Source organism: Heterocephalus glaber, unplaced genomic scaffold (genome assembly GCF_053883595.1).
Source record: "Heterocephalus glaber isolate CG9 unplaced genomic scaffold, H.glaber_assembly_v1.0 deba00001538, whole genome shotgun sequence".
Taxonomy (NCBI): Eukaryota; Metazoa; Chordata; class Mammalia; order Rodentia; family Bathyergidae; genus Heterocephalus; species Heterocephalus glaber.
In genome coordinates this window covers 632,267-654,298 of record NW_028258333.1, presented here as the reverse complement: position 1 = coordinate 654,298, position 22,032 = coordinate 632,267, and the positions used below count along the sequence as shown (strand labels likewise).

At 40.7% G+C, this 22,032-nt stretch overlaps 1 protein-coding gene across 2 annotated transcripts in view; it reads right to left on the bottom strand.

The window, feature by feature from the left end:
• The window catches only part of Marchf6 (membrane associated ring-CH-type finger 6), a 66,097-nt gene extending 45,641 nt beyond the window's left edge, over positions 1-20,456 (bottom strand). The window contains exons 1-2 of one of the 2 annotated variants that reach the window (XM_004845184.3): positions 20,208-20,456; positions 643-739 (exon numbers count right to left, since the gene is read on the bottom strand). In XM_004845184.3, coding sequence (XP_004845241.1) covers positions 643-739; positions 20,208-20,226 — 116 coding nt within the window. In that variant the 5' untranslated portion in view covers positions 20,227-20,456. Of the gene's footprint in view, positions 1-642; positions 740-19,559; positions 19,896-20,207 lie in introns of those variants that run through there. The other variant, XM_087189233.1, reaches the window with a different exon arrangement.
• Positions 20,457-22,032: the final 1,576 nt, after the last annotated feature.

Here is a 22,032-nt window from a genome sequence, read left to right as displayed (position 1 = left end):
GAATATTCTGACCATTTCAAATTTGGAGCATTCTTAACTTTTTGTAACTGCCTTCTAAGAGTATAGAATTTACATCAGCTAAAGACACTATGTACTATATTTTTACTAAAAGCTTCAATCAGTCTAAATTATAATCTCTTCAGAGCTAAATGAGTATGAATGAATCCAAGTATCAACCTCCCAAGTTCTAATACTGGTCTGATAATATGGGTCCTGGAAACTCAGTCTGACGCCCAGCTCTCCACGAACTGGCCGGCTGTGTGGTGCAGGACAAGGTATTTATTCTGTCTATGCTTTAGCTTCCTTATGTGTGTAACACTCCACCTCAGTTTTCTTGCAAAACTAAATGAGTTAAGATGTATAAAAGCACTGAGAACAATACTGGCACAAAGTACTGTACTTCATAAGTGTGGGCTAATGTTATGCCACTCTAAACAGAAAAGCATAGCATGTCCCATGGACAGAATCATCACAATACCTCAAATCAACAGGCATGGCATTAGGAATTATGGTTAATGTATTTGCCTTATGCTTACAAATTCTCAAAGGAATTATGGGACAAGTTCGTCGAAATGATCATTCTTATTACACAGATGACAAACTGAAGCTCAGAATGGTACAATTTCTAACAGTATGACTCACCATTCCTGATGGATAAACTTAATACTGCCAGTACACACACAAGGGTGATAAAGAGGTTTCTCAGGCGTCCCTTCTGACCGACACACTCGACATATGTCTGTTACCGAGAGAGAAAAACTGAATTACTTTTGGTTATAACTTTTTTAAAAAACAGACCACAGGGCCGGGGATTTAGCTCAGTGGTTTTGCCACCTGCTGGGCAAGCGCAAGGACCCAAGTTCGATCCCCGGTACCAAAAAATCAGACCACCAAAAGCTAAAGTATTTTGTGTTACAGCAACAATATGTCCCTTGGAAAAACATTAAACAGCAGCAGAGAAACTGAAAATTGTGATTTAAATGATACTTAAGTATGTAACAAACGAAAAAGTTTCCTTTAAAATTAAGACAAGTTTTTCCTTAGACCAGAACTCTCTAAATAAAGCTGAAAATAACAAAACATTTCTATTTAAAACTATACTCTTCCATAAAGACTGAATAAAAAATGCAAAATCAGATCACCATTAGACTTTTACCAGTTTTGAACTCCTGTCCCAAGACTTGAACAGTTCAAAATCGTAAATGCAGTCCCCATAGTTTAAGCTCCACAAAAACAAAACAAAATTAAAAAACCAAAAAACTCACATCTGAGGATTTAACATGGCAGGGTGGGAGCACTGTACACACCACCTTCCTCACCTCAACCACAGGACGAAAGGCGGCCTTCTTCAATACATGGTGCTGGTGAAATGGGATAGCCACATGCAGAAGACTGAGTTTAGACCCATAAATGTCACCATGTGCTAAACTAAAATCAAAATGGACCAAAGATCTGAATACTAAAACTATTGAAGACATAGGCGTAGGCAAAAAGCCCAATGGTATAAGAAATAATACCAAGAATCCACAAGTGGGATCATGTGAAATTAAGAGGCTTCTACCCAACAGTACTGGAAAAAAAAAAAATCTATAGAATGGGAAAAAAATTTGCCAGCCACTCCTCAGAGGAATAACATCTATAATAAACAAAGAAGTAAAAAAAAAAAAAAATTAGATCCCCAAAATAAAAGACCAAATCAAAACATGGGCAACCAAAGTGAATAGACACTTTTCAGAAGTACAGATGGTCAATACATGAAAAAATGTTCAACATCAGAGAAATGGCCATCAGAGAAATGCAAATTAAAACAACAATGAGATTCTATCTTACTCCAGAAAGAATGGCTATCATCAATAAATCAAATAATAACAAATACTGCCAGCCCTGCAGGGAAAAAAGAAATGTCTACATCATTTGTAGGAATGTAAACTAGTACAACCACTATGGAGATCAGTAGGGAGAATGCTCAAAAAACTAAAAATAAAAATTCCATTTGACCCAGCTATTCCCCTCCTAGGAATCTTCCTGAAAGAATTAAAGTCCTCATATGACAGTGATCCATGCATTTCCATGTTTATAGCAGCACATAGCTAAATAGCTACATCTTGGAAATGGCCTATATGCCCATCAACAGATTGAATGAAGAAAATGTGGTATTTATACACAATGGAGTATTACTCTGCCATAAAGAAGGACAAACTCAAGGCATTTGTAGATAAACAGATGCACCTGGAGACCATAATATTAAGTGAAATAAATCAGACACACAAGTTTAAATATTGTGTGGTTTCTCTTTTATGAGTAACCCAAAATATTAATAAAGAGCACAATAAAGATAGATAATAGGAAGCAAGGAGATAATTTTCAAATCGAACAGGGAATTTTCAAATGGACAAGAGATAGGAGAGGGAAGGGAGGAAGGGAAAAAGAGATTTCAAAAAAATAATGAAGAAATGGATATAGAGCTTTTTCAAATGGGAAGAACAACAAAAGTTGGAGAGACCAGGAGGAACAGGAGGGGAAGGGGACAAAAAGAATTGAGATGTGTTATACACACGTACAAACTCCTCAAGATAAATGTAATCATTATGCTTCTTTTTTTTTCAGTTTCACTCTTTCCTAGAAGCTGCCAGTGGGTTATGGGCATAATGCCACAATTGGCATCACCACTGTTTATGGTTAGAACACACAGGACCTGAATGTCTTAAAACCTTCCACTTCCACCTTCACCCTGGATTAATTAGAACATAATTGGCTAAACTTTGCTTATAAAATCCACAATCCCAAGCCATATCCAGTATTCACAGAGTCCATGACTGCTTTAAATATTCCAGTTCTCTCCAAGTCCACGTTCAGGCGCAAGGAAACAAAGAATACTCGGTGCGGAGAGACAGAGGAGGGACCTCTCCCGAGGCGGACCTCCCCACGCTGGAGTTCCTAGTACAAGCGTTTCAGTACAGCACATTTAATGGACAGCATCAAAAGTAGAATTTCTATGGCTGCCAGCACCAGACTTGCCCCGCTCCTCCTTTAAAAGACATGAAGACCCCATTCCTAGTCCAAGAGATGCGGGAAGTGGTGAGGGAAAGGAGAAGGGAAGTTAAAAAAAAAAAAAAAAAAAAAAAAACACGTGTCCAGGGATTTAGCTCAGTGGTTCCACCACCTGCCTCGAAAGCACAAGGTCCCAAGTTCGATCCCTGGTACAAAAAAAAAAAAAAAAGATGTGTTATGTATATGCACCAACGCCAAGTGTTAAAGAATGTCAATGTCACGTGGGGAACCTGGCTTTCACCTCCAGCTGGAAGGAAGGGGGCAGTGTCCCTTTGCCCCTACCAGCATAACCCCAGGGTAGACCTGCTTAAAACAAAACCCCCAACATTTAATAAAGAGCCCATAATATCCAAATTGTCCACAATACAACTCAAAATATCTCCTAACAGGAAAATCTCAGGAAAATCAGAACCAGGAAAATCTCAACCTGAAGAAAAGACAATCAACAGATGCCAACACTGAAATAATAAGATATTGGAATTATTGACAAATATTTTCTTTTTTATTTTTTGGTACCGGGGATTGAACTTGGGTCCTTGTACCAGTGCAGCAGGCGGCAAAACCACTGAGCTAAATCCCTGGCCCTATTGACAAATATTTTAAGTAGTCACCATAAAAAAGTTTCAATGAACTATTAACACATTTGAAAAAATTTAAATTGAAAATTTTAGCAAAGAAATAAATAGGACACCCACAGCAACCAAGTGGAAATTTCAGAACAAAAAATACAGCAAGAGTGGTAAGGTGGCACATGCCTGTAATCCCAGGACTTTGGAAGGCTGTGGTAGGAGGATGACAAATTGGAGGCCAGCCTGGGCAACTTAGTAACTTAGCGAGACCCTGTCTCAAATGAAAAATAAAGAGAGCTGGGGATGTGGCTCAGTGTGAAGGCCATGGGTTTAATCCCTAGTGGCACCAGGAAAAAAAAAAAGTGAATCTAAGAGCAGAAAAAAAAAAATAAGTGAATATGAAGATTCAACAAGAGAAATTAATCTAAATGAGAGAAAAAGCAAACTTTAAAAAAGGCCTTGGAGGGCTGGGGATTTAGCTCAGTGGTTTTGCCGCCTGCTGCGCAAGCTCAAGGACCTGAGTTCGATCCCCGGTACAAAAAAAAAAAGCCTTGGCGAACTGTGAAAGAAAACTTCTAACAAAGTATCTAACATTTGTATCAGAGTGTCAGAAGAGGAGAAAGTGGAGGTAAACAAAGTATTCAAAGAAACATAGTAGTCTCTCCTTAACCACAGGGAATGGGGGGCGGGGTTCAGACTACCACAACTGTTTCTCTCCCTGGGACTTAGCTCAGTGGTGCCCCCCCCCGCCTCCCAAACGCAAGGTCCTGAGTTTGATCCCCAGTACAGAAAGAAAAGAAAAGAAAAGAAATAAATAAATCAGACAGTTTCTCCTATACAGAATCTGCCAAAAAAAGTATATATCAGGAAAATAAATACTTGCATAAATATTTTAATACTAAATTTACTAAGACATCATGAGATCAATACAAGCTACCTTTGGCCTCTACAATTACAAGAGGTGCTCAAAGTGATGGTCATTAGCTTCCAGACATTTATTGGTACAGTATACGGCTGAAGTGCATATACCCTTTTTATACACTTTTCTGGTGGCCTCTATATATACCTATTACATAGCTGACTTTATAAACTAGGCAGAGTAAAAGATAAGTAACAATAAGAATACAACAGAATAATTATAACACACTGTAATAAAACTGCCAGCATCCACCACCTGCCTCGCAAGCGCAAGGTCCTGAGTTCAATCCCTGGTACCAAAAAAAAAAAAAAAAACAAAAACAAACCCAGCAAAAACTGCCAGCATCACTATTCTCACATACAGGATACTTAAACACAAGCACTGTGATACCAGGGCATAGATAACGAAGCCAGCTATCAAATGACTAAGGTGGCTAGTGTACACAGCACAGATGCACTGGACAAAGGGACAATCTGCATCCTGGGTGGAGTCCTTCAAGAGAAGAAGCAAGTGGACACAATATGAAAACAATGACAGACAAGACCTCAAGTAGGAAAACAATCCAAAGGGAATTCTAACCTATCATTATTTCCAACTACTAGTAATTAAAAACTCTCAAATCTTCCTTATCTATTTTTACTTTTAGTGAACTGTACAATGAAGTATAGAAAATCCTAATGAATGGTGTAATGATCATTCTCTATTGCTCTATAATATATACATAATAAAAAATTTCCCAAGTGCTGATTTCATACTCTACTCATTGTAAAGATCACAATGAATTTGTAAATTTACCACTTACTATATGAACAATGGAAAATTGAGCACACTAGCAGGATTTTCTACAAATTATAATACACAAACCCTTTCAAAAGGGTTACATTTTTATAAATGGTATTAAGTCAAAATATATTCTAATAAACTATTAAAATGATCACCTGTCTCGTAAAGTATTATTTGCACTAATAATATTACATAGATCAAATAAAATCAAAGTTCCAAGGTCTCTTTTGTGGCTTGTGTTTAGATGTCCCCCCAAAGCCTCATGCTTTTTCAGAGGTGGCTCAATCTAGAGTGTGAATGGTGGAGCTGGGCCCGAGGGCACCAGGATGAAGGGGTGCGTGCTACCTGCCCTCAGTAGTCTGAGAAAGATAAAGGGGGCAGAGGGGCCGGGGATTTCGCTCAGTGGTTTCGCCACCTGCCTCGCAAGTGCAAGGTCCCGAGTTCGATCCCCAGTATCAAAATATAAAATATTAAAAGATAAAGGGGGGCAGAAAGACGCTGTTAAGGTCCCCTGTTGCTTTTGCTACCTTCAATCTGCCATGTGCTACCTTACCTTGGAGCCAGCTGACTACGGAATGAAACCTCTACAAAGTGTGAGCTAAATAAACCCTTTCCCCTTTAAATTTTGGTGTCGGGTATTTTGTCTCAGCAATGAGAGAAAAGTATCTAAGACAGTCTCTCCCCTTAACTGGATCTTAGGAGAAAATGAAAGGAAAAGGAAATTAATTTCTCAAAATAAATCCATACTGACATTATTCATAAAGTCAACTTTAAGAAATGAACTCACTACAGACTGAGCACCCAGGGGTAAGGGACTGTGGCTACACCTGTGTTTGCGCTTCCTACTTTGGGCAGTAATCAAGGCAGCCAACACCTGCTGCTGAGTAGTGGATGTGACCACCCAGCATCTTCTGAGCCAGGCCTTTCAGCCTGGTGTTCATCCTATGTCCAGACTCCAGTTCCAACTCTTATTATTTGAGATCACTGACTTCCTCCTCTGTCTCCCCCACAAGATGTCAGTTCCTCTAGGGCTGGTGACTCTCTTTAATATGTCTGCTCAAACCCCTCTCAATAAATATTTTTCAATGAAAGAAAAACTTTGTCATTTGACTTTTTAAATTCCTACTTGAGCCAGGAGTGGTGATATACAACTGTAATCCCAGCACTTGGGAGGCTGAGGCAGGAGGATCACCATGAGTTTGAGGCCAGCCAGAACTGCATAGCAAGACTCTGTCTCAAAAAAAAAAAAAAAAGTCCTACTTGATATACTAAGGGATCTTTGATGTAGCAATTTAAAGGCCTGGCCAAGCTGGCCATGACATGGCAAACCTATAATTTCAGCTACTTGGGAGGCCGAGCCAGGAGAAAGGCAAGTGCAAGGCCATCCTGGGTAACTTACTGAGACCTTGTCTCAAAATAAAAAGTGAAAAGGGCTCAGGATACAGGTCCAGTGGTAGAGCACCTCTGGGTTCAATTCCAGGAAGGAGAGGAGAGGAGGGGTGCAGAGGGGAGGGAAGGGAAGAGAAGAGAAGAAAGAGATCAACCAAGCACTGGCCATTCCACCAAGAAAAAGTATACAACTTTTAAATTGATGGTAGTAGGAGCCACTCTTTATTTAGTGTCCACCATGGCTAGACAGTTCTACTCACTCAGAATGCATTATTTCATTCAATCTTTATATAATCTCAGATTCTGAGAAACAGGCTGAAGAAAGTAGGGTCACATAAGGTGTCAAAGGCCACACAGGGCTAAGCAGAAACAGGATGCAAGAGACAGGATATGTCACTGGCCTGTGCCACTATCTGAAAACCTTAGATCAGCTGATTCTATTTCAGTTACTGTATTAGTCACTTTCCTGTCATTAGGACAAAATACTCAACACCCTCCACTTAAAGGAGGAGTTTAATCTGGCTTTCAGTTTTTAGAAGAGTCAGTCCATGGTTGGTTAGCTCCAAGGCAAAAGTGCTTGGCAGAGAAAGATGCTCACCTCATCACACCCAGGGAGCAGAGAGAAGAGGAGCCAAGGAAAGAATGCAGCCTTCTAGGCCATGGCCCCAGGGACCCCTCCAAGCGGGCCACCTTCTAACAGCACATTCATCCATGAGCTCCCCACGGCTGGGCTCAGTGATGAGCACAGTGCTCCCAAGACTCAATCACCTCTGACTACAGGAGTCTTTAGGGAAGACTTTAAAGTCCGAGCCCAAACAGTTGTTGAGACCCAGTACTGGCGAGGGGAAAAAAAGAAGATGGCAATGGTTGCATGACAGTGTGACTATACAAATGCCTATGAACCGTAAAATGGCATAAAGTCAGGCACAGTGGCACATGCTGTGATCCTAGCATTCAAGAGGCTGAGACAGAACTGCAAGTTCAAGGCTGGCCTGGACTACATAGCCAGTGCCTGCCTCAAACCTGCCCCAAAGTAGTGAATTTATGGGCTAAAATAACAAGTACTATATAATCTACCACAAAAAAATTTTTAAATCACACAAATATTAAAAACCTATAAAAAATGGCAAAAAGGGGGCCAGGGATTTAGCTCAGTGGTGCCACCACCTGCCTCGAAAGCAAAAGGTCCTGAGTTCGATCCCTGGTACCAAAAAAAAAAAGGCAAAAATGTAAAAATTCGCCATACTAGCCTATGTATTTAACCCAGTAAAATGAAAACTTACGTTCATATAAAACCTATGTGAATATGTGTAACAGTTTCACTCATATTTTCCCCAAACTGATATCAACCAATCCAAGGAACCCACAACCAGGTACTGAATAGAGTACACATGTGACAACAGAATACTAAGCAATAAGAAGGAATGAACTATTGATATGTGCAGGAATGTAGGTAAGGAGCAAATACAGTAAACGACAGAAGCCAGACTCCAAACAATGCATACTGTATGATTCCACTCATGACACGCTGGAAGTAGGCAGAACAGGGACATCCATAGGAACAGAATAGACCAGTGGCTGCCAGGGCCAAAGAAGTAAGGAAGGGGGCAAACCTTTAAAGGGTATAAGGGTATTTGAGGTGATGATGATGGGACTATTCTATATCTTGATTTTGCTGGCTACATGACTGTATGGACATATCAAAATGGATATTTCATGAAGGTAAATTTCACTGTATTTAAATTGTACCTTTATTTAAAAACGAAAGCCTCAGGGATATAGCTCAGTGGCACAGAGCCTGCCTGGCAAGCACAAGGTCCTGAGTTCAATTCCCAGTACTAGGAAAAAAAAGATAAAAATAAAAAATAAAAATGAAGACTTTCCACAGTACTGTCTAGTCTTGGGGGAAGAAATAGCAAATGAGAAAGAACAATATTACAAAAATAATAATCTTGCTCTAAAATTTTTTTTGTTGTTTTGTTTTTTTTTGGGAGACAGGACCTCACTATGTAGTTCTGACTGGGCTTGAAGTCACTATGCAGCCCAGGCTGGCCTCCAACTTGCAGCAATCCTCCTGCCTCAGCCTCCTGACTGCTGGAACTATAGGCATGTGTCACCATACCTAGTCTTACTTGCTCTAAAATGTGGTCTAATGAAATTGTAGATTAAAATGTCTTTCAATGAGTACATTTATTTCATGCACTCAGGTGGGAATGTTGTTAAGGGACTGTGGAAATCACCAACATTGACCAAATATTTCTAGCTTTCCAACTTTCTGAGCACATGGTATAATTAACTGCACTTCCCTGAAGCCACTGAAATTAGGCATGGAAACTGACTTGCTTTGTCATAAATATGAACAAGGATGTGTTTCTGGGTAGAGGTATTTTATACAATGAACACAGTTCACACTGCATTTTCTGGTCTCAATGGTTGGAGAGGCATTTAGTAAGGAATGGTGCTTGCATGAAGCTGTTTCTGCAATGACTACAGTTAAGAAAAGCATTCCTCTCAACCCACACTGGATACACATCAGTGAGAAGCTAACCTGTTGTTTTAAGCTGCTGAAGTTTAGGGGTAACTAACTACATCATAATTTAGCCTATCCTATCTCTTACAGGATCTCAGCAGTTTCAAAAACACATGAAACAAGTACAACTACTGACAAAGGAGGTCAAGAAAGAATAACCTATTTTGTACTAGAACCAATCCCACACCCAAAACCTGAATGGAGTACCAAGGACAAGGCTACAAAAAGAGAGTAAAGTTAACAAAAGGTACAGCCTGAGATTTTTTCATTCAAATTTAAACCACACAGCATGTTCTGTGGTAAATTAAGACTAATGATATTTACCTTATGGGCAGTAAGACTACAAATCTTAAAAAACTACAAATCTTCACAGGCCAAAGTAAAAGTAATGCATCTTGTTTGTTATGAATGCAAACCTACTTACAAAGTTCCTGGTTTTGAAAGGCAATTTTATTTTATCGTGGGAATTTTGTTTTATTTGAATAACTAATATATTCATACAAGCATATCTTTCAAAGTTCCTAGCACAGTACTTAGCACAATAAATATAATGTGGAGTTTTTGTATGTGCAATTTTTTATTTTTAACGAAAAGCTTCAAGTCGTTGGTGACAGAGTATGGAGAAGGCCCAGAAGATGAGAGGAAAGGGAAACCACCACCAGTGAATGGGATTATCAACTGCAGCTTCCTGCACCACTTTAGGTCTGACTGACCCATCCGAGTTTTTCTGACCAACAATCAAGTTCAATAATATATACTAAGTGCCTATAACGGGGAAAGAAGAAAACTTTTTAAAGCTGTGTGGTACACATTATAACTCAACCTGTTATCTATCCTGAAAGTTCTTTTATGCAGTAAGATTTCAAAATCTCTCCACTTACAATTTAACAAGATTTTTAAAATTACTAATAGACCTTATTTTTTAGAATAGTCTTAGATTTACAGAAACTCTAAGATAGTACAGAGTCTCCACAAAGCCAGCACACAATATCCCCTATTATTATTTGGGGGGGGGCGGGGGGGGATATCCGGTATCAAACTCGGGAACTCATGCTTGTGAGGCAGGTGGCAGCACCACTGAGCTAAATACCCAGCCCTTTCCTCTATTAGTAATATTTTATTAGGAACTGTTACTTTTCTTACATTTAATGAACCAATATTGATACATTATCATTAAACTCTAGCTTCTTCAGGATTCCTCAGACTTCACCTAACATACATTTAGTTGTATGTTCCATGATCCACATACATTTAGTTGTCCTATCTCCATGGGCTTCTCTGGATTCTGACAGTCTTGGATTTGCCTTGTTTTTGCTGTCCTCCACTGCTTTGAAGAGTACTTGCAGGTGTATTACTGGAGGCCCCCAAACGGGAAATTGTCTGATTTCACGATTAGTTTGGGGCTATGGGTTTTGAGGAGGAAAATCACATAGATAAAGTGCCATTTTCATCACGTCATATCAAGGTCATGCAACATCAACTCATGAGGGTACTGACCTCCTTTCATCCGGATGAAGCAAACAACTTTTTACTATCTGATTACCAACAAAATATTTACAATTATAAAGGACAAATATTAAAGACATTATTGATAAAGGTTATTAAAAAATGTCTGTGGATACCCTACATAGCCAAAAGCAGGTAAGCAGCTATACATACACATTCACTGTATGGAACATATTCAGGTCCTTTAAAATAACTAATATAACTGTACAGCAATATGAAAAAACGCACAATGTTAAGTAAACAAAGCAGGAATAAAAAATGAACACACATTCTATCTCCAAGTAGGTAAAAATACAAGCGCCTAAAAGAGAACATGCAAAAAACAAGAGAAATTATAACTGGTTAATGATAATATGGTTGATTTTACTGAAACTTCCACAATTATAAGGGAATAAAACATTTTAACTGCTCAGATTTTACCAAAAAGTTTTTTATTGTAAAAGGGTATCTACAAAAAAATTTGGATGTGGGAATCAGGCCTTGCAAAATTCTTAATTCTCCATGTTTTACAAATTTACAATCTTTTCTTATGTTTCTGGATTACTATCATTACTAAATTAACAATTCACCTTTACTGTTGCTCCTGGAAGCCTGAAAACGCTCTGTTTTCTGGCTCCTTGCTGACTAGACTTAAGATAAGTCTGCGAGTGAGAAAGGCCTCCTATGAGACCAAGGAAAAGAAAAGAAGGAGGGGAGGGGGAGGGGGAGGGACGGGACAGGACGGGACATGGGTCAAAATCATTTTCCAAGGGCCAGGGATTTAGCTCAGTGGTTCTGCCGCCTGCCTTGCAAGCGCAAGGTCCCAAGTTTGATCCCTAGTACCAAAAAAAAAATCATTTTCTATTTCTGACTCTAAAAACCAACAGCGGCAGCTAAATGCAGGAACTGGGCTCCTGAAGTAGCTAGAGAAGTGGTGGTGGTGGTTCTGCCAGCAGCAGCGGGAAACTTCAAGCTTCGGCAGTGCAGGCAATGCCTTCAACACCATTTCAGTTTCAAAGGGAGAGAGCCAGTTACCACCCTATCTCCTCTTCAGTCCAAATTCCCCCTTCAATACCTGGTTAAGGATAAGAAACTGAACTCTAGCATTTTGTTTGTACTAGAGGGTGCTGGAGGAACATGCGAGAGGAGGGGTGGTTTACTTACTTTGGTTACAGGTAGTAGGTTTGTTTTAATGCCCACCTTCCCATAGCCCTATGAATAAGGGCCCAAACCACTGCAGGTCTTGCCCAGGGATGCACAGAGGTGTGCCAATGCCTTCTGCATCATCACCTGTCAACCATGGGCCTGTACCTTCAAGACTGTTTTCTGCTTCCTGGAAAAAGCGGAGTACCACTTTACATTCTCAACAGTGCATGAAACATAGCAGTTGCTCCACTTCCTCACCAAAACTTGGTATGGTTGGTCTTCATAGTATTGCTTCAGCCCCTCTAGCAGATGTGCAGTGGTAGCTCATTGTAGCTTTAACTGAACAGCTTGCTTGGAATATAGTGTATATACCATAAAGTTGGTCAACGATGTATGCAATTCAATAGTTTTGAGTATATTTATAGAGTCAGTTGTACACCCGTCACCAATAATCAACTTTTAAAACATTCCAAACAGAAACCTTGTAACTAATAGAATTACATCCATCTTCCCCAGTCCCAGCTAATCACTACTGTAATCTACTTTCTCTACATAAATTTACTTATTTTGAACATTTCATACAAATTGGATCACATGAACTGTAGTTTTTGTGTGACTGGTTCCTTCCACTTAGCATAATGTTGACGAAGTCCAAGTTGTACAGCTATCAATACGTCACCCTTTTGTACCTCTGAATAGTACCCGTTTTAGAGATAGACCACATTTATCCATCAGCTGGTGGACACTGAGTTGTGTCTGCTGTTTGCTTACCATGAATAATATTGCTCTGAACATTCATATACAGGCTTTTGTGTGAACATACATTTTTAACTTTTGGATATACACTGAGAAATGACCTGATTCTGCATCATGTGGTTACTCAGTTTAACTTCTGAGGAACACAAAATCAGCTGCAACATTTTACATTCTCACCAGTGAGGAATGAAGGGTTTAATTTTTCTACAATCCTCACCAATACTTACTATCTGTCCCTTTTAATTATATCCATCCTAGGGGGTGGATCTCATTATGGTTGTGCTCTGCTTTTACCTAATGAATGACTAACGATGCTATTATCTTTTCTTGTGCCTAACAGCCACATGCATGTATTTTTGGTGAAATATCTTCCCAGATCTTTGAGCCATTTTAAAAAATAGGTTGCTCTCTTACTGAGTTTTGAGAGGGTTTCTCCTTTTTTGTACACTCTAAATACCTCATTAAATGTATGTATGCAGCCAGGGAGGGTGAAGCACGCTTGTAATCCCAGCACTTTGGGAGGCTGAGGCAGGAAGATTGAAACTGAGTCCAACCTGGGCAACTTAGTGAGACCCTGTCTCAAAATTCTTTTTTTTTTTTTTTTTTTTTTTTGGTACCAAGGATCAAATTCGGGACCTTGTGCTTGCAAGGCAGGAGGCAGAACCACTGAGCTAAATCCCCAGCTCCCAAAATTCTAAAAAGATTATTAAATAAGCTTGGATGTAGCTGAGTGGTAAGGCCTTGGATTCAATACTCACTAAGGCAAAATTTGTGTCTATGTGCCTGCAAATATTTACTAGCCTGTGTTCACTCTCTTAAGTCTTTCAAAGAGCAGAAGTTCTGAATCTGAAGCCATCCAATCTATCAAGTTCCTCTTTGGTGGATCATGCGTCTGATGTTAAATCTAAGATCTAAGGAATATTGTCCTCACCCAAGATCAAAAGAAATTCTTTCATATTTAGTGTTAGGTGTTTCATGTAGGTCTAATATTCCTTTAAGTTAATTTGGGATATGGCACAGGCTATGGCGCCAAAGTTTTCTGCCTATGAATAATCAATTATTGCAATGCCATTTCTTGAAATATACTTTCTCTGCTAAATTACTTTTGCATTTTTGTCAAAAATCAATTGTCCAGGGCCGGGGATTTAGCTCAGTGGTTTCACCGCCTGCTACGCAAGCACAAGGACCTGAGTTCAATCCCCGGTACCAAAAAAAAAAAAAAAAAAAAATCAATTGTCCATATATGTGTGGGTGTTTTCAGATACAATACCCATTAAGAAACTGCCATTCATCAAGTTCTGACATAACATCAAACACACAAACTGACCTGAAAATACTCCCCACTTTTCTAGATATGTATCCGTGTGAAGCCAAATTTCTATACACTTTAATCAAAGCATGTGGCAACAGAGTTGCCTACAAAAGCAGAGGTCTTCTAATAAGAGACATAAAAGAGATCTATAAAAATTTAAAACAGTGCTACTCTTCTAACTTAAGATTTCTATCTCGGAAAATCTACTTATTTATCATAAAGTTATTCTTGTTAACATGTATTGAGTCTGTTACTTTTAAATATTCTAGTTAACTTTTAAGGTTTATTTTAATATGATAAATATCTCTACATACATAAAATACCTACATACATAAAAGTCCTTTGGGTCCTCAATTTTAAGAATGTAAAAGGCCCTGAGATCAAACTTTGAGAACTATTACTCTATGTCAATGGTCCTTTAAGCTGTTCTATTCAATACAAGTATCTCTCTAGGCACTTTGCAATGTCTGAGGGGGAAATGAAGTTTATTATGTGGCAAGCTCTCTGACAATGGTCCTAGGTACATAGTAGGTATCCAATACTTGGTAAATGGAAAGCAAAAGAAAAAAGGCATAGAATCTCCAAATCATCTATTGCAAACAGAATGGCATACTAAAGGGGTAAATTTTATCATGCATAATTTATATTTTATTAATCTGCTCCTACATTCCCAGAACATACCATCAGGTAGAAGTAGAGAAAAGGAGGGCCAGAAAAGTGAAAAGGACAGATAATATAATGAAGCTATAAGAAGTAGGAGTAAAAAAAATGCTTCAGTGTCTTCCAAGCCTTCAAGAACTTGGAGCTGAACTGTGCCCCAACTCCCCCACAAAATTCATATTTTGAAGCCCTAACTTCTGGTACTTCAGAATGCAATGGTATTTGCCTGTGATTTAAGTTAAAATGTGGTTGCTAGTATGGGCTCTAATCTAATCTGACTAGTGTCCTTATATGAAGAGAAGGCTGGTACACATGCACAGAAGGAAGACCATGTGAAGGTGTAAATCTACCATCATAAGCCAAAGAATAAGGCCTCAAAAGAAACCAACCCTGTCAATGGCTTGATCTCAAACTTCTACCCTCCAGAGCTGTGAGAAAATATATTTCTCTTGCTTAAGTAGTCAATCTATGGCATTCCATTATGCCAGCACTTGCAAACAATGTTTAAAACTGAACTTTTCCCATTCCTGGTTGATGAAACTACTCTAGAAATCAATCATTTAAAACTCCTCTTCACTACCTACCTCATCAACTACTATATTCTATTAATTCCACCCTGATCTGTTTCTTCTTTCACATTCTTTCCATTCCCACTGCCTTAAACTCCCATACTAACTTGTCTAGCTCACTACATCAGCAGTCTAACATATAGTCTGAATTGTTTTCCCTTGGTGCCTTACTTCGGTTCCTATTCCCTTTTTTTTTGGTACCGGGGATTGAACTCAGGTCCCTGCATTTGCGCAGCAGGCGGCAAAACCACTGAGCTAAATCCCCGGCCCCCCTATTACCTTTTTAAGAACTCTTCTAATATTATACTAAGACCAAGTCCAGTTCATGTCCTTAAAGGAAAGAAACCTGGTCTGGAAGAAACGGGAAGCAGGTATCTAAATGAGGATATCTGGGTGGCCCCGCACTGATCACCGCTCTTCCTCCTAAAAAGTACTCTAGATGTCAATAATATAGCAAGCATCTTTTGAGATGTCTGTCCAGCTCCAGAATGGACACAGTCATGATTTTGATTCTTCTATTACCTTTCCCACTATCACCTGTATTCTTGGATCAAGAGTAAGCTCCTCACCCAAGATGGGCCCATTAGACTCTAGCTCCCAGAAATTTGGGTTCAACAGTGATAGAAAACAGGTATACTCGGAAGTAGCCAGGGACAGAGTAGCATGACAACTGATGTCTCACCTCTGCCCCAAACTGTCCCACAGCTCTTTATCTCACTAAGAGAAAAGTCAATGAAAGCCCGACCTGCTCACAGCCCCTTTAACTCCTCCATGGCCCCATGGTCTCTCTGATCTCATATTATACTCGCTCTCTTTCAATCCATCGCCTGTCCTGGTGATTTACTGAACATTCTAGGCATGCTCCAATTGGCTAACTCCTCCTCAATGAGGACTCTTTCACAGTCCTATTTAAAACTGCAATCCTTGCCCTTGTATTCTAGCAGCCTTAACTACCTTCCAATTTGCTATTTTCAAAAGCTCTTGTAATCTTCTAGTTACACTACATAATTTATCAAGTTTTCTGTTTTCCCTTCCTTCTCTACCAAGCTAAGAACTACATCGTAAGCACTATGAAAGAATATTCTCTATTTTGTTCCCTCCCTAACCCAAAGACATTAAAAAAAAAAATGCTTGACTCAATAAGGTTCTCAATAAACATCTGTTAAATAAATGCAGGTATGCTTGGCCACAGTATAGGCCAAAGCCGTGAAAGCTGATCTGCAGCAAGACTGAAACAGGCATGTGTGGAATCAGAGATGAAAGACCATGAGCTTCTAGAAAAAGGATAACCAACTATCTGAATCTGCCCATCCTTTTAACTCATTTCTTCCAAATTTAAATTACTTCAACTTTTTGCCATAGTGGATAAAGAACATAATCAACTGCGATACACTTCATACCTTTCGAAGGAGTATTTTCTGTAATGCATAACTACAATTACTTTAAAAGTTATTGGTAAGATTTTATATTCTATTCTATTAGTCTAAGCAGTAATTTAGAAAAGTGAAAAAAGTAAAACAGCTCTATGTAACACTGGGCTTAAATGTGAGCATTCTACTATGGCAAAATGTATAGTATCTTTATGGAAGCTCCATATATCAATGATTGCTTGCAATATATATTCCACCACTGCAGTGCTTTTCCTTAAAAAAACAAAAAGACAAAAGCCAAGCATGGTGGCACATTCCTGTAATTCCAGTATTCTGGGAGGCTGAGGCAAGACTGCAAGTGTAAATTGAAGACACCCTGGGCAACTCAGGACTCAGGCCCTGTTTCAAAATAAAATGAAAGGGGTGAGGGAGTGAGCTGGGGATGTAGTTCAGTGTAAAGGCCGGCCCTGGGCTCAATCCTCAATACTGAAGGGAAAAAAAAGTCTATTTTTGACCAAAGGATGAATTTTCTTTCTGAAAGTAAAAAAATCTCCATGCACTGTAAGATCAGATACCTAATCCATAAAATAAGGAGGCTACGTGTAAGGTCTCCAGCTCTGAAATTTAAAGACTTAATAAAGAGCTGTATATACAAGACATTATGTACTCATACAAACTACATACAAATAAGAATCACTCTCATTATACATAGATTATAAAGTAGATCTTACAAAAACTATTTATTTATTTATTTAATTTATTTTGGTGTGGCGGATTGAACTTGGGACCTTGTGTTTGCAAGGCAGGCGGTGGAACCACTGAGCTAAATCCCTGGCACAAAAACGTAATTTAATACACTAAAGACTTCAGAGGTTTTTAAACATCTACCAAACATTTACTATAAAAGGGCAAAAATCATAGAATTCAGTACTATTACAAATGTAAGACATTTTGAGCATTATAGTATCATACAGGGCACCATGTATAGAAAGCAAAAATTTTATGATAGAATTGTACTCTATTTGCATGGTGTGTAACTTAGTAACATTTTAACCTCTTTCCTCAGAATATTAAAATATTTTTAAAACGTAAAAGTAAACTACAGTATCCACTTTTCAAGAGTGGGGAACAGTTTTAACAGATTTTTTTTGAAATTTAATTTTCTTTATATTTAGCCATAGTATTTTCCAAACCTACTAGCAAAAAGGAAAAAAAAATTTTTCCTTTGTAATCAGATAAAAACTCAAGTTGCATTGCTTTATAATCAAGAATAACTGACTTAGGGCTGGGGATTTAGCTCAGTGGTTCCGCCACCTGCCTCGTAGGCCAAAGGTCCCGAGTTCAATCCCCAGCACCAAAAAAAAAAAAACTGACTTAGCAAATAGAACAGTTTTCTACAGGCTTCTTGCAGCTTCATTCTATAATTTTTTTATCATGATATTCTCCATAACTCTACCTTTTCTTCCAGTGTTATTTGAAGTTAAATTTAAATTCTGAAAATTTCAAAAGACTTCCATTTGCAAATTTGCAAAAAGAGGCATGAGAAGTATTAACTTTCATGGGCCAGGGATTTAGCTCAGTGGCGCCGTGCCTGCCTCGCAAGCACAAGGTCCCAAGTTTAATCCTTGGTACCAAAAAACCACCAAAAACCAAAACATTAACTTTCATTCCATGACTAACAGTTTCATCAAATATGAAATATGGTTTTTCAACCTATATTAATGATTCAACATAACAGTTGATATTCACTTTTAAATATCTAAGTCTAGAATTTGACAGACATGCATTTGAATCATGTCACTGTTACTACTACCCGTGTGCTCTCAGGCAAGTTAATCATACTAACCTTTAGTTCCCTTACCTGTAAAATGAAGATATTCCCTCCTAAAAATGTTGGTAGAATTAAGTTTAGTAAATAATATACCACACACAGACTCCTCAGTAAACACTAGCTACTATACAAAGTAATTAGTTCAACTCAGTAAGTATTTAAGTCAATAAGAATATCATTTATACCTTACCCAATTACAATTTTACAAGGGGGAAAATATCTTTGAGAACTAGAAATGCTTCTCTCCTCATAACGAAGTTTCCACTCAGCGGCAGCACTAAATGTATCAATCCCTGAACTACCGATAACTACTGGCAGGTCATAAATATAACACGAGCACTAAATGCCAGACCAAAATAATGGAGATTTAATATAACATACCAGTACATATCAAGCGATAAATACATGTCTCACTAGATTTAGACATTAAAACTTTAATCCAGCCTGGCATGGTGGTGCACCTTGTGAACCCCACATCCGGGAGCCTGAGGCAAAAGGGTCAGAAGTTCAAGCCCACCAGGCCTGGTTTCAAAATAAAAATAAAACGGCCTGGGTAGCTGAAAGTGGAAGCCCTGAGTTCAATCCCTAGTGGTGCAAAACAGAAACAAAAACCTGGAATCCAAAAGAACAAATCTATGTAGGTGAAAACTGACCGACAAGTCCACCTGTCAAAAAGGCGGCCAAAAAAAAGAACGCGAAGGCGATTCCTCATCTCCAGGAGTTTCGCTTTACTATTTTTTCCAAAGGAGTCTTTAGGGATGATCAGCTTCACTCATGGCATACAATAAACACAACTGTGGCTTAATGAAAGGAAAACTATTCGCAATCCGAATACTATACCTACGTTCAAATCTGTCCCTATTGCCTGTGCGAACCTTGGAAAAACTATTGAAAACTAAGCCTACACTTCCACTTCTATAAAAGAGAACGATACCTATCTACTCCAAGTGGCTGTTAGGAAGATTCCAACATGAAGGCGGTGAGCATGCTCAGTAAATTATCAGGCGCCACAGTTTCTACACTTGAGATTTGTATTGAGGAAAGACTTTTTAACTGAATCAACTCCCACTGATGCATGACATGGATCATACCAAACGTTAACACTCATTATCTATGACCCATTTTCATTTAAAATTGCCAAAATCTCAATCCGTGACACTGAAAGACTTTCAGCCCTACAAAAACATACCCTAAGTGTAAAGAGTGCTGCGCTGATAACCAAAGCATCAACATTTCTTCTACAGACCCTCCAAATTAGCTTAGCGTCTAAAAACACTTAAACGCATTGCAATCCTCAGAAGGCGCGGATGTTTCTATCTCGCGTAGTTTCCGGCGGGCAAGGACCACAAGCAAAACACACGTAATCAATCACACGGCCAAGCCCGCTCGCCGGTGTCAGCGACGGAGAAGACACTCGACTACCCCAGAACAAAAGGGAGCCGCGTCCTCTCCGGGCCTCGCAAACTCGGCGCGGGCGACCGGAGGGCAGGGCCTCCGCGGGGTCAGATCGGCGCTCTCGGCCGTCACCGTCACTGGAGGGGTCCTTTCTTCCAACCAGTCTCAAAGTTAACACAGAAGTTCTGCCGCGACGCGCACGGCGGGGGGGGGGGGGGGAAGCAGACGCCGCCCGCGCTGCAGCCGCGGCGACCCCGGCCCGGGCCGCGGACGGGAGGTCGCGCCGGGTCAGCCGCCAGTCCCCGCCCCTCGCCGGCGGGCGGGCCGAGGGTCACCTTCCGCCCCGCGCCCAGGGGCAGCAAAGCCACAGCCTCCGCCGCGCCCCGCCTCGCCCCGAGCGGCGCGAACCGGCCGGTCGGTGAGGCCCGGCACCGCGGCTCACCTTCCTCCGCGGTGTCCATCTTGTCTGCGGTCCGCGGTGACGCAGCCGCGAGGCTCCCGCGCCCGGCCCAAGCCTTCCGGCCCGGCGGGCAAAGGAGGGAGGGAGGGCGCAGGAGCGGAGGGAGAGGAGCCGGCCGGCAGGTGCGTGCGCTCAGGTGCGACAGGAGGCAGGGGCGCTGGGAGAGGGTTCGGGACAGAAGCTGACAGAAAGCGAGCGCCCGCGGGGCAGGGGCGGGGCCGAGCGGCGCAGCCGGGGCGGGGCGCCCGACGCGGAGACGTCACTTCCGGCGGCCGGACGTGCAGGCTCGCGTGAGGTGGACGCGGGGGCGGGGGCGGCTTGGTTGATGAGGCTGCGGGTGGCCAGGCAGAGAAGCAGGCGGGCGGCGGTGTGGGAGGCGGTATCCAGGGGGACAAAGGGAGCGCGGAGGACCGGGGTGTGAGCGACGCGGGAGGAGCGTTTTCGTGCCACACCGGCGTCGCGCTGATGCACGTTTTGAGGAAGTACGAAAACATGATCGAAATGTATAAAGAGACAAGTGCAGACTTCACCAGAATTCCTCCCGAGGAGGCTTACGCAATTGGTTGGAAAGACAGCTTCATTAAACCCCTGAGGCCGGAAACCTCCGAGGGACACCTGGGCAGAGCTGATGAAAGAATGGTGAAAGGTCCCTGCACCTGGAGGTCACTGTCGTCACTGTCGGCCTCGGCTTCTCCTCCAAATGAAGAAATAGTTGGTACAGACTTAAAAATACATTGGGATTGCCCGACTAGAAGCAAAGAAGTCTTTCGAACCTTACTGTTTATATTTCCAGCCCCAATATGCAGATGACTGAGCAGAAAATGTCTTGCAGGAATGGCGTTTCACCTGTGTGAGGAATTGGGAAGACCCTTCCCGAGTCTCTGATCGATTCCCTTTCCCTAATGAGCAGTTACCCTGATAAAAGGCTTTAGGTCGCTTTGGGGAGGAATGAAACAAAGATTGACTAAGTTTTTGGTCCTGTACCAGGGTCCTTCCTCACTCAAGGGGTTCAGGATCTTTAAACAGGCTCACATCTGGGGCTGGCTGAGAGGACTTGATTCTCTGTTGCTATAAGTTGGGGTAGATTTCTGCTCATTTTTGTGGTTATATAAATTCAGTAAAAATTTACTACCAGCCTTCCTAGTTCCTAGTTTTGGCAACATCATAACTAATCAATGCCATAATAGCCTTGCTTTGCATTTGCTGTCCCTTAAGCAGTTAAGGACTATCGCTTGACCCAGCCACTCCAGAATCCAACTAAATCCATTGCCCTTAAGGTCCCAGTTGAATGACTGGTCCCCACCATAAGGTCTGGCATAAAGACAAAAGCAGTAATGAGGCTCTTGGGGGACATTTGTGCTCCCCTCACAAATCTCTTTAAGGTATGAGTGAACGATACATTTTCTGAATTGCCCCACTGTGGAAGGTTGGGTTTACCATAATCATCTCCAGCATTCCCATTTCCCTGCACTTTTGAATCCCCTCATCAGCAGTAAACTAGGAATATCGAGCATTCTGTAACTCATTTACAATGGGCCATCTTTTGATCCATAGTTCTGCCAACCAGCTTAATGAACTATTAGCATTTTTTTTTTTTAACCTCCACCAACTGCAACATTAAATTCAGAGTCTCAGCTGGGCATGGTGGTCCACACCTGTATCCCAGCACTGGGGAGCCTGAGGCAGGAGGACCTCCACAAGTCGAGGCCAGTCTGAATTACATAGCTAGAGAGACCCTGTCTCAACTAAAAAAAGAATAAGGCTTAAAATAATGGAGTCCTACAAAAATAGAGCAGCCCTTGTTGGT